Here is a 14,231-nt window from a genome sequence, read left to right as displayed (position 1 = left end):
TCAACAAGAGCGGCCTACTTTTAGGACAGTGAGTGTCAACAAGAGTGGCCTACCTTTAGAACAGTGAGTGTCAACAAGAGTGGCCTACCTTTAGAACAGTGAGTGTCAACAAGAGCGGCCTACTTTTAGGACAGTGAGTGTCAACAAGAGTGACCTACCTTTAGAACAGGAGTGTCAGCAAGAGCGGCCTACCTTTAGAACAGTGAGTGTCAACAAGAGTGGCCTACCTTTAGAACAGTGAGTGTCAACAAGAGTGGCCTACCTTTAGAACAGTGAGTGTCAACAAGAGTGGCCTACTTTTCGGACAGTGAGTGTCAACAAGAGTGGCCTACTTTTAGAACAGTGAGTGTCAACAAGAGTGGCCTACCTTTAGAACAGTGAGTGTCAACAAGAGTGGCCTACCTTTAGAACAGTGAGTGTCAACAAGAGTGGCCTACCTTTAGAACAGTGAGTGTCAACAAGAGTGGCCTACCTTTAGGGCAGTGAGTGTCAACAAGAGTGACCTACCTTTAGAACAGTGAGTGTCAACAAGAGTGGCCTGCCTTTAGAACAGTGAGTGTCAACAAGAGTGGCCTACCTTTAGGGCAGTGAGTGTCAACAAGAGTGGCCTGCCTTTAGAACAGTGAGTGTCAACAAGAGTGGCCTACCTTTAGGATAGTGAGTGTCAACAAGAGTGGCCTACCTTTAGAACAGTGAGTGTCAACAAGAGTGGCCTACCTTTAGGGCAGTGAGTGTCAACAAGAGTGGCCTACCTTTAGAACAGTGAGTGTCAACAAGAGTGGCCTACCTTTAGAACAGTGAGTGTCAACAAGAGTGACCTACCAGGACAGTGAGTGTCAACAAGAGTGGCTTACCTTTAGAACAGTGAGTGTCAACAACAGTGGTCTACCTTTAGAACAGTGAGCGTCAACAAGAGAGGCCTACCTTCAGGACAGTGAGTGTCAACAAGAGTGGCTTACCTTTAGAACAGTGAGTGTCAACAAGAGTGGCTTACGTTTAAAACAATGAGTGCCAACAAGAGTGGCCTACCTTTAGAACAGTGAGTGTCAACAAGAGTGGCCTACCTTTAGAACAGTGAGTGTCAACAAGAGTGGCCTACCTTTAGAACAGTGAGTGTCAACAAGAGTGGCCTACCTTTAGAACAGTGAGTGTCAACAAGAGTGCCCTACCTTTAGGGCAGTGAGTGTCAACAAGAGTGGCCTACCTTTAGAACAGTGAGTGTCAACAAGAGTGGCCTACCTTTAGAACAGTGAGTGTCAACAAGAGTGACCTACCAGGACAGTGAGTGTCAACAAGAGTGGCTTACCTTTAGAACAGTGAGTGTCAACAAGAGTGGCCTACCTTTAGAACAGTGAGTGTCAACAAGAGTGGCCTACTTTTCGGACAGTGAGTGTCAACAAGAGTGACCTACTTTTAGAACAGTGAGTGTCAACAAGAGCGGCCTACCTTTAGAACAGTGAGTGTCAACAAGAGTGGCCTACCTTTAGAACAGTGAGTGTCAACAAGAGTGGCCTACCTTTAGAACAGTGAGTGTCAACAAGAGTGGCCTACCTTTAGGGCAGTGAGTGTCAACAAGAGTGACCTACCTTTAGAACAGTGAGTGTCAACAAGAGTGGCCTGCCTTTGGAACAGTGAGTGTCAATAAGAGTGGCCGACCTTTAGGGCAATGAGTGTCAACAAGAGTGGCCTGCCTTTAGAACAGTGAGTGTCAACAAGAGTGGCCTACCTTTAGGATAGTGAGTGTCAACAAGAGTGGCCTACCTTTAGAACAGTGAGTGTCAACAAGAGTGGCCTACCTTTAGGGCAGTGAGTGTCAACAAGAGTGGCCTACCTTTAGAACAGTGAGTGTCAACAAGAGTGGCCTACCTTTAGAACAGTGAGTGTCAACAAGAGTGACCTACCAGGACAGTGAGTGTCAACAAGAGTGGCTTACCTTTAGAACAGTGAGTGTCAACAAGAGTGGCCTACCTTTAGAACAGTGAGCGTCAACAAGAGTGGCCTACCTTTAGGACAGTGAGTGTCAACAAGAGCGGCTTACCTTTAGAACAGTGAGTGTCAACAAGAGTGGCTTACGTTTAAAACAATGAGTGCCAACAAGAGTGGCCTACCTTTAGGACAGTGAGTGTCAACAAGAGTGGCCTACCTTTAGAACAGTGAGTGTCCACAAGAGTGGCCTACCTTTAGAACAGTGAGTGTCAACAAGAGTGGCCTACCTTTAGAACAGTGAGTGTCAACAAGAGTGGCCTACCTTTAGAACAGTGAGTGTCAACAAGAGTGGCCTACCTTTAGAACAGTGAGTGTCAACAAGAGTGACCTACCAGGACAGTTAGTGTCAACAAGAGTGGCTTACCTTTAGAACAGTGAGTGTCAACAAGAGTGGCCTACCTTTAGAACAGTGAGCGTCAACAAGAGTGGCCTACCTTCAGGACAGTGAGTGTCAACAAGAGTGGCCTACCTTTAGAACAGTGAGTGTCAACAAGAGTGGCTTACGTTTAAAACAATGAGTGCCAACAAGAGTGGCCTACCTTTAGAACAGTGAGTGTCAACAAGAGTGGCCTACCTTTAGGATAGTGAGTGTCAACAAGAGTGGCCTACCTTTAGGACAGTGAGTGTCAACAAGAGTGGCCTACCTTTAGAACAGTGAGTGTCAACAAGAGTGACCTACCTTCAGGACAGTGAGTGTCAACAAGAGTGGCCTACCTTTAGAACAATGAGTGTCAACAAGAGTGGCCTACCTTCAGGACAGTGAGTGTCAACAAGAGTGGCTTACCTTTAGAACAGTGAGTGTAAACAAGAGAGGCTTACCTTTAGAACAGTGAGCGTCAACACGAGCGGCCTACCTTTAGAACAGTGAGTGTCAACAAGAGTGGCCTACCTTTAGAACAATGAGCGTCAACAAGAGTGGCCTACCTTCAGGACAGTGAGTGTCAACAAGAGTGGCTTACCTTTAGAACAGTGAGTGTAAACAAGAGAGGCTTACCTTTAGAACAGTGAGTGTCAACAAGAGTGGCCTACCTTTAGAACAGTGAGTGTCAACAAGAGTGGCCTACTTTTCGGACAGTGAGTGTCAACAAGAGTGACCTACTTTTAGAACAGTGAGTGTCAACAAGAGCGGCCTACCTTTAGAACAGTGAGTGTCAACAAGAGTGGCCTACCTTTAGAACAGTGAGTGTCAACAAGAGTGGCCTACCTTTAGAACAGTGAGTGTCAACAAGAGTGGCCTACCTTTAGGGCAGTGAGTGTCAACAAGAGTGACCTACCTTTAGAACAGTGAGTGTCAACAAGAGTGGCCTGCCTTTAGAACAGTGAGTGTCAATAAGAGTGGCCGACCTTTAGGGCAATGAGTGTCAACAAGAGTGGCCTGCCTTTAGAACAGTGAGTGTCAACAAGAGTGGCCTACCTTTAGGATAGTGAGTGTCAACAAGAGTGGCCTACCTTTAGAACAGTGAGTGTCAACAAGAGTGGCCTACCTTTAGGGCAGTGAGTGTCAACAAGAGTGGCCTACCTTTAGAACAGTGAGTGTCAACAAGAGTGGCCTACCTTTAGAACAGTGAGTGTCAACAAGAGTGACCTACCAGGACAGTGAGTGTCAACAAGAGTGGCTTACCTTTAGAACAGTGAGTGTCAACAAGAGTGGCCTACCTTTAGAACAGTGAGCGTCAACAAGAGTGGCCTACCTTTAGGACAGTGAGTGTCAACAAGAGCGGCTTACCTTTAGAACAGTGAGTGTCAACAAGAGTGGCTTACGTTTAAAACAATGAGTGCCAACAAGAGTGGCCTACCTTTAGGACAGTGAGTGTCAACAAGAGTGGCCTACCTTTAGAACAGTGAGTGTCCACAAGAGTGGCCTACCTTTAGAACAGTGAGTGTCAACAAGAGTGGCCTACCTTTAGAACAGTGAGTGTCAACAAGAGTGGCCTACCTTTAGGACAGTGAGTGTCAACAAGAGTGGCCTACCTTTAGAACAGTGAGTGTCAACAAGAGTGACCTACCAGGACAGTTAGTGTCAACAAGAGTGGCTTACCTTTAGAACAGTGAGTGTCAACAAGAGTGGCCTACCTTTAGAACAGTGAGCGTCAACAAGAGTGGCCTACCTTCAGGACAGTGAGTGTCAACAAGAGTGGCCTACCTTTAGAACAGTGAGTGTCAACAAGAGTGGCTTACGTTTAAAACAATGAGTGCCAACAAGAGTGGCCTACCTTTAGAACAGTGAGTGTCCACAAGAGTGGCCTACCTTTAGGATAGTGAGTGTCAACAAGAGTGGCCTACCTTTAGGACAGTGAGTGTCAACAAGAGTGGCCTACCTTTAGAACAGTGAGTGTCAACAAGAGTGACCTACCTTCAGGACAGTGAGTGTCAACAAGAGTGGCCTACCTTTAGAACAATGAGTGTCAACAAGAGTGGCCTACCTTCAGGACAGTGAGTGTCAACAAGAGTGGCTTACCTTTAGAACAGTGAGTGTAAACAAGAGAGGCTTACCTTTAGAACAGTGAGCGTCAACACGAGCGGCCTACCTTTAGAACAGTGAGTGTCAACAAGAGTGGCCTACCTTTAGAACAATGAGCGTCAACAAGAGTGGCCTACCTTCAGGACAGTGAGTGTCAACAAGAGTGGCTTACCTTTAGAACAGTGAGTGTAAACAAGAGAGGCTTACCTTTAGAACAGTGAGCGTCAACACGAGCGGCCTACCTTTAGAACAGTGAGTGTCAACAAGAGTGGCCTACCTTTAAAACAGTGAAGGTCAACAAGAGTGGCCTACCTTTAGGACAGTGAGTGTCAACAAGAGTGACCTACTTTTAGGACAGTGAGTGTCAACAAGAGTGACCTACTTTTAGAAGAGTGAGTGTCAACAAGAGTGGCCTACCTTTAGGACAGTGAGTGTCAACAAGAGTGACCTACTTTTAGAACAGTGAGTGTCAACAAGAGTGGCCTACCTTTAGGACAGTGAGTGTCAACAAGAGTGACCTACTGTTAGGACAGTGAGAGTCAACAAGAGTGACCTACTTTTAGGACAGTGAGAGTCAACAAGAGTGACCTACTTTTAGGACAGTGAGTGTCAACAGGTGTGGCCTACCTTCAGGACAGTGAGTGTTAACAAGAGTGGCCTACCATTGCCCTTTTTCTCTTCTGGCAGACACTTTATCCACTAGTCCATGGACTAGCAGTATCTACTCTTTAGAGAGATAGTGTCTACAAGAGAGGCTTACCGTTGGGAGAGAGAGTGACAGATGGCATAGAGTGCATGGACGGGTCTGCAATGTACTTGAAATCCACTGGAATGTCCCTAGAAATGATGAAAGTTTAGGATATTTGAAGGCTTAAAAGACAATAAATATACATCATCATCTTTCATTACAGTGCTCAAAAGTCAAAGAATAAAAAATACATTTACAAGCATGTCATGCACATGGAGGTCATAACAGTACAAGCATGTCATACACCTGTAGGTCATAACAGTACAAGCATGTCATACACATGTAGGTCATCACACTACACGCAAGTCATACACATGTATGCCATCACACTACAAGCATGTCATGCAAATGTAGGTCATAACAGTACAAGCATGTCATGCACATGTAGGTCATCACACTACAAGCATGTCATACACATGTAGGTCATCAAACTACATGCATGTCATACACATGTAGGTCATAACACTACAAGCATGTCATACACATGTAGGTCATTTCACGATAAGCATGTCATACAGATGTAGGTCATCACACTACAAGCATGTCATGCACATGTAGGTCATTACACTACAAGCATGTCATACACATGCAGTTCATTACACAACAAGCATGTCATACACATGCAGCTCATTACACAACAAGCATGTCATGCACATGTGAGTCATTACACTACAAGCATGTCATGCACATGTGAGTCATTACACTACAAGCATGTCATACAGATGTAGGTCATTACACTACAAGCATGTCATGCACATGTGAGTCATTACACTACAAGCATGTCATACACATGCAGTTCATTACACAACAAGCATGTCATACACATGTGAGTCATTACACTACAAGTATGTCATGCACATGTGAGTCATTACACTACAAGCATGTCATGCACATGTGAGTCATTACACTACAAGCATGTCATACACATGTGAGTCATTACACTACAAGCATGTCATACAGATGTAGGTCATTACACTACAAGCAAGCCATGCACATGTAGTTCATTACACAACAAGCATGTCATGCACATGTGAGTCATTACACAACAAGCATGTCATGCACATGTAGGTCATTACACTACAAGAATGTCAAGCACATGTGAGTCATTACACTACAAGCATGTCATACAGATGTATGTCATTACACTACAAGCATGTCATGCACATGTGAGTCATTACACTACAAGCATGTCACACACATGCAGTTCATTACACAACAAGCATGTCATACACATGTGAGTCATTACACTACAAGCATGTCATGCACATGTGAGTCATTACACTACAAGCATGTCATGCACATGTGAGTCATTACACTACAAGCATGTCATGCACATGTGAGTCATTACACTACAAGCATGTCATGCACATGTGAGTCATTACACTACAAGCATGTCATACAGATGTAGGTCATTACACTACAAGCAAGCCATGCACATGTAGTTCATTACACAACAAGCATGTCATGCACATGTGAGTCATTACACAACAAGCATGTCATGCACATGTAGGTCATTACAATATAAATATGTTTTGATTGTTTGTTTGTTTGTTTGACGTTTAATGCTGCAATATTCAAGCTATATGACAACGGTCTGTAAATAATTTAGTCTGGACCAGACAATCTATAGATTGACATCATGAGCATCGATCCAAGTAACTGGGATACTATGACATGCATTGACCAAGTTGCCTCTTACGACAAGCATGGGTTGCAGAAGACCGATTGTAACTTGAATGTCATACACATTTTGGTCACAACACTATAAGCATGCCATACACCTTTATGCCATCACACTATAAGCATGTCATATATACAACTCTCTTGACACTCACCACTCCCAAACTCTTAAACTTTTGTCATCAGAAGTTGTTACAAATCTACGGTTCTGGTCAACAAATGTGATGCTGTTCACAGCTCCAAGATGGCGATCATACTCCTGCACCACCTCTCCTGACCTGATGTCCCACTGTAAATATACACCAGGACAACTACAGTCAACTTCCCCTATAACACCTCCCCTGACCTGATGTCCCACTGTAAATATACACCAGGACAACTGCAGTCAACTTCCCCTATAACACCTCCCCTGACCTGATGTCCCACTGTAAATATACACCAGGACAACTACAGTCAACTTCCCCTATAACACCTCCCCTGACCTGATGTCCCACTGTAAATATACACCAGGACAACTGCAGTCAACTTCCCCTATAACACCTCCCCTGACCTGATGTCCCACTGTAAATATACACCAGGACAACTACAGTCAACTTCCCCTATAACACCTCCCCTGACCTGATGTCCCACTGTAAATATACACCAGGACAACTACAGTCAACTTCCCCTATAACACCTCCCCTGACCTGATGTCCCACTGTAAATATACACCAGGACAACTACAGTCAACTTCCCTTATAACACCTCCCCTGACCTGATGTCCCACTGTAAATATACACCAGGACAACTACAGTCAACTTCCCCTATAACACCTCTCCTGACCTGATGTCCCACTGTAAATATACACCAGGACAACTAGTCAACTTCCCCTATAACACCTCCCCTGACCTGATGTCCCACTGTAAATATACACCAGGACAACTACAGTCAACTTCCCTTATAACACCTCCCCTGACCTGATGTCCCACTGTAAATATACACCAGGACAACTACAGTCAACTTCCCCTATAACACCTCCCCTGACCTGATGTCCCACTGTAAATATACACCAGGACAACTACAGTCAACTTCCCCTATAACACCTCCCCTGACCTGATGTCCCACTGTAAATATACACCAGGACAACTACAGTCAACTTCCCCTATAACACCTCCCCTGACCTGATGTCCCACTGTAAATATACACCAGGACAACTACAGTCAACTTCCCTTATAACACCTCCCCTGACCTGATGTCCCACTGTAAATATACACCAAGACAACTACAGTCAACTTCCCCTATAACACCTCCCCTGACCTGATGTCCCACTGTAAATATACACCAAGACAACTACAGTCAACTTCCCCAATAACACCTAGTAGTATAGGTAATGATGGTTCCGCCGCAACTCCACTGGAGCCAGATTTATATACCTATACTGCTACTACAGATGGAATGTTTTATGTGTAAATGACTATGCGATTCAACAATAGTCATGAGATTAAACTAAACTGACTCTAGCTCACCACCACCTGCAGTCAATCAATGCTTCTATGATATTAATTTTTATAGGTAATAGGGGTTCTGGACCACTTCCACTGGAGCCGGATTTATATACCTATACTGCTACTACAGATGGAATTTTTATGTGTAAATGACTATGCGATTCAGCGATAGTCATAAGACTAATTAAAAGAAACATCAATATTAATTAATAATGGATAAAATTTACTATAGCCCACGAGGATATTGGAAAGGTATAGGAGCAATAAAAAAATTAGCCACCGCGGCTAAGGTTTCTAAATATGTGGCCAAGGATTGGTTAAAGAAACAAGCGATGTGGCAAATGTACTTACCAGCACCGCCTTATATACCGAGGAAGAAGTTTGATATTTTTACAACGAATGCAGTTCATCAGGCTGACCTCTTGTTTCTTCCCCACGATAAGGTAAGACGCAAAACGTATAAAACGCTTTAACCGTAGTGGATGTGGCAAGTTGATACAAAGAGGCTGAGCCATTAACTTCGAAAGATTCAACGGTAGCTGATGCACTAAGCCGTATATATAAACGCGGACCACTAAAATGGCCTAAGCTATTTCAAGTAGATCCGCATAAACGTAGTCTACTTTGGATTGAGCGTACTGTAATACATCTTGATAACGCTTTATAGAAGATGGTATGTCAACTGGTGAATTAATAGCATCCTCCACGTTTGCGACAAACTGTTTTTGTGCATCGAGTGCCGTCCCAGAACCAATAATGGACGTTCGTGTTTGCGATTGTGCACCAAGAATTGCCCATACATAAGTTCTTATTGATTCATTAACTCTTACAACTCCTGGGTTAGTAAAATTATTTTCTGTTTTATCATATAGAAATTCATTCCAAGCGTTTGCGGTATCGTTCAGTTGCTCAAATTTTGTAACAATATAAGCCAACCACCCTTAAAACTCATAAGAGAACCTCTCCAATTGTTACTCGAAAGTTCCCAGCCATGAATAAGATTATGTTATCTTACAAAAAGATTGTTTTTCTGTAACAACTTAAATGGATCGAATGGTTTATGAGTTTTTATAACTAAATCATCGCTTTCTTCTTTAACAGTTTTTTGACCGCTGTACGGAACACCTAGACCATGATTAATTCCTTTAATACGCCAATCTTTACATGTAGAAATATTAAATTCCTGACAAATACGTTCATACGCAAACCTATTGTACGGATTATTTGATGCATTCCATGCTCGATCCTGCGGTAATGGGGCACTAATTTCTTTAAGTATACGTCTAATCTGATAATACACGTGAAATGATAAAACAGACTTATTTAGTTCAAATCCTGGGGTATAAAGAGATACACCACATCCCGTTGTGGCACACCATATGGCAAAGTTTAACTGATTCTGCCAAAATTGCATTGGATTGTGAAACCATTCGTGCACCATTTTATCGCTAGTTGCCGTGAACCTGTATTTTTCAAAGATATCAGGGAATTCAACAACAAAATTAGCACCAGAGGCACTTACTAAAATCGACTGATTAGTAATATAAGTTGATTTCATATTTAAGTTATGATATAGTATCATTGTATATTTAATATGTATGTTACACTCCCGGGAATAACAAATGGTCAGTCTATTTATTCAACTGCTTCATACTATCGATAATTCGGATGGTCAACTTGAAGTCGCCCTATGCGATGTAACGTATTACCCACAGTGGACCAATATAAATGCTGTGAAAAGAAATAATGAGATGTTTATATTAGGTAAAAATGATGGTATTGACAAATACATTATTATACCTGATAGGTATTACAGCGTATGCTCACTCAATGATGAAATTTTTAAGCCTAATGGAATTAGTCTCACACAAAATGAGTCGAATGGGATACTGATTTTAAGCGCTGGAGAAAAGGATGTAAAGCTTTTAACGAACTTAGGAATTACACTTGGATTTGCAATCGGAGATATAACATTCATCAAGTCAACATTTGATGGAGATAAATTACCCGATTTAGTTCCCTATAAAGAGTTGTGCATCCATCTTGATCAAATCAGTACGACGGATATTATTCAACTAGAAAGTCCTTCAACTCTATTCAGATCTATTCCAGTGAAAGATGAAAAATATAATAGTGGTAGAACAGACTCTTTCTCATCATTCCAAATAAAAAATTAAAGCGTGGCATTATTTCAGACCTCAAAATTTCTGTATTAGATGTAAAACACCAACCTGTACATATAGGATACTTGAGTGTAACACTCCATATTATAAATAATGGTTGATTCATCAGGCCCTGGAACACTCAGACAATGTCATACAATTGCGCTTTCCGATCTCGGAGACACAGAAGGATTCGGTAAACCCGGTACCGATGGTAAGTTATACGCTTTACACTTACAAGATAATGTATACAAGCAGAAAGAAGTTACATTCACAGGTAATCTAGGAGATTTAAGCGATGTCGATGTTAGTAGACTCCTTAGAAAAACCACTTCGTACAATCTTACTCACAACGATGATAATAAATGGACTATGGTCGAAGCAAACATCGAGTGGCTACTGAATATCGTCATTACCCCACCTATGTGATGATGGGTAAAGGACATAATTTAACTAAGGTAACAAATAGTGGCATCGTACTCGGGGCTTATATCCCATCAAAACGAAAAAGTGTGTTAGTCTCTCCCCTGCCAGAAAACCCAGGTCATATGTTATATAGTCGTCCGGCAGTAAAAAATGTTAGTTTAAATTTGGTTACTGAATTCAATGATATTAAACAGAACTTGAGTGCAATACCTAATCTTTCTACGCTTATTATTGAAGTCTTGTTCGGAGATGCACCGGTAGATGCCTTCGAAATATTACCAGGTCTATCGATTAAATGGCTAAAGAAACACGAGCGCCGACGTTGCAGTATTATTCATATTGGAGCATCACCCGTTGCAACCCTTGAGGGGGTCCAAATTATTAAAAGTGACAGCATTTCTCTTACTAAGATATTCTTGCCGTATAATATACATTTGATAAGGTTGATGTATACTCTCAAAACATTTAAGCAAGATCAATTAAAGACTATTATATGACCTTAATATACACTATTGGTTTATATCCGGCGCTCGATGAGGCATTTGAAAAGATGGATACTGTTGATGGATTTCGATTACATCAAATAAGCGACATAAAACATCGAATAGAGAAGGAGAGGGAGTTTAGACTTGGATTGTATATAAAGTATCTCAGAGCCGTGAATGCTCTGGACGGAGTTGACACCGCGCTTGTAACAGCTGGCATGGGACTCGGTGTAGCCGGTGTTGGTTTATTATCAACTATAATCGTCGCGCCTATCGTACTTGGCATGGAAATAGCCGCCGGAGTCTCAGGACTGGCAGGAATAACGATAAAATTCATTTCTCGTAAGTTGCAAAAGAAAGCATTAAAACATGATAATATTCGGATACTCGCCGAAGCAAAGTTGAACAGCATTGAGGATCATATTTCAACAGCAATGGCTGATTGTAAGATATCCGAGGAGGAGTTTCATTTAGTGCAGTCAGAACTCACCAAATACAACGCAATGAAGCAGGAGATTCGATCTAATTCTCGTAAGACCAGTGGTATTAGCGAAGAAGAGAAAAAAAAGTCCATAGAACAGGGGAGACAACAAGCACGTCAATTATTCCGTGCCAAAACCAAAGAACTGGTTGGAGATTAAAAATAGATTGCTTCCTATCATTAGATCACATTTAGAAGAATGTTTACGTAAGTATATAATAATGGAGAATTACAAACCAACAAAGGAAGAACTCGAAAAAGCTATCGAAGCATTTATGCTCAGGGACAAAATTATCAAATGGAGAGAATTACCACAAGGTATATATTATATCAGTGATGTCAAACCAACCAAATACGGTCATCAATTGTTTCTTTCCAATTACCAAGAAGAGTATATAGTCTGGTCTCCTAGTAAAATGAACGAAGAACTTAGTAAACATGTTGAATATCACTTTGTAAAAAATAATGGTATACATATGAGTAAAAATAATAGAGAATATTTTCATTACAATTTAGTTTAGTCTGATGACTATCGTTGAATCACATCATCATTTTTGCATAAAAAATTCCCCCTGTAGTGGCAGTATAGGTATATAAATCTGGCTCCAGTGGAAGTGGTCCAGAACCCCCATTACCTATAAAAATTTATATCATAGAAGCATTGATTGACTGCAGGTGGTGGTGAGCTGGAGTCAATTTAATTTAATCTCATGACTATCGTTAAATCGCATAGTCATTTTGGCATAAAAAATTCCATCTGTAGTAGCAGTATAGGTATATAAATCTGGCTCCAGTGGAGTTGCGGCGGAACCATCATTACCTATACTACTCACCTCCCCTGACCTGATGTCCCACTGTAAATATACACCAGGACAACTACAGTCAACTTCCCCTATAACACCTCCCCTGACCTGATGTCCCACTGTAAATATACACCAGGACAACTGCAGTCAACTTCCCCTATAACACCTCCCCTGACCTGATGTCCCACTGTAAATATACACCAGGACAACTACAGTCAACTTCCCCTATAACACCTCCCCTGACCTGATGTCCCACTGTAAATATACACCAGGACAACTACAGTCAACTTCCCCTATAACACCTCCCCTGACCTGATGTCCCACTGTAAATATACACCAGGACAACTACAGTCAACTTCCCTTATAACACCTCCCCTGACCTGATGTCCCACTGTAAATATACACCAGGACAACTACAGTCAACTTCCCCTATAACACCTCCCCTGACCTGATGTTCCACTGTAAATATACACCAGGACAACTACAGTCAACTTCCCCTATAACACCTCCCCTGACCTGATGTCCCACTGTAAATATACACCAGGACAACTACAGTCCTGATGTCAATGATATGTGATTCCAGTAATTTCAAGTTGCACTACAGTAAACTGGTCACGGGACATATCAGATCCTGCATTTGAACAATACATGGGGCAGCCTGATGCATGTTTCACCTACTAGATCGCAGATCATGAGTATAATACCCGACACTTTTCAACAAATATAATATCAATAATGTCAATCACCAATAAAAAAAATTAACTCACATGTACACAGCTCTTATTACAGGGAATGTGAGTATTTCCCTTGTTTATATACTTATCCTGACACAACAGTATGCAATATTCCTTATTGCTTTGATTGTAAAACAGTGTAGAACAATGTGGAACATTCACCAGGCGCACCCTCTGACAACATGGCACCCAGCTGGTGACCTCGTCATCGTTTCCTATGAGTTCCTGTAAACAGGTAACAAGTTGATTCAATCTTCGGGTGGATGGACTGGCGGACAGTCACAACGTGTTGCGTCAGGATAAGTATATAAATATGATAGTCCCTATTGTTTTACTTATTCCTCCACAACAGTAGTACGATCAGTTGGATGAACTTCATACCCCCTCATGTGATTGTGGTCGGGCTCTGACTGGACTAGACTGCCACTTTGTCTTCAACCCATGGGTGTGTTCAACTTCACTAGACCACAATATGTCACCACCTCGCTATGTTAGGCCAGGTACATAAATATGTTGCAAAAACATCTCCAGGACGATGTCTATGAGTGAACTGTTGGTGTGGAGTGCCATCACGGATGCCAACACTAGAATTTCATGCGTGTTTGAAACTCAAGGAGGATCCATTTCAGCATGGGTGTAAACTTCAAGAATTGGGGAGAGCAGCCAAAAGGACATGGTTTTCCTAGATATGTTCCTGTGGCCGTCCTTGATGATTGGGAGGAAGAGATGTTTTCGCTGTTGCTGAAAATGACTGGTGTACGTCGATGTACCAGCCTAGTGC

The 14,231-nt window shown here is 42.1% G+C and overlaps 1 protein-coding gene across 1 annotated transcript in view; it reads right to left on the bottom strand.

Moving 5' to 3' along the window:
• The window catches only part of LOC124118518 (pre-mRNA-processing factor 17-like), a 45,388-nt gene that overhangs the window by 4,920 nt on the left and 26,237 nt on the right, over positions 1–14,231 (bottom strand). Inside the window, exons 10-11 of the mRNA XM_048383657.1 lie at positions 7,031–7,164; positions 5,208–5,284 (exon numbers count right to left, since the gene is read on the bottom strand). Of these exons, the coding sequence (XP_048239614.1) occupies positions 5,208–5,284; positions 7,031–7,164 (211 nt within the window). The remainder of the gene's footprint in view (positions 1–5,207; positions 5,285–7,030; positions 7,165–14,231) is intronic.

The sequence above is a fragment of the Haliotis rufescens genome, unplaced genomic scaffold (assembly GCF_023055435.1).
Source record: "Haliotis rufescens isolate VD_foot unplaced genomic scaffold, xgHalRufe1.0.p SCAF_5, whole genome shotgun sequence".
Taxonomy (NCBI): Eukaryota; Metazoa; Mollusca; class Gastropoda; order Lepetellida; family Haliotidae; genus Haliotis; species Haliotis rufescens.
The sequence above is the reverse complement of the archived record's forward strand: the minus strand, read 5'-3'. Positions and strand labels throughout refer to the sequence as shown.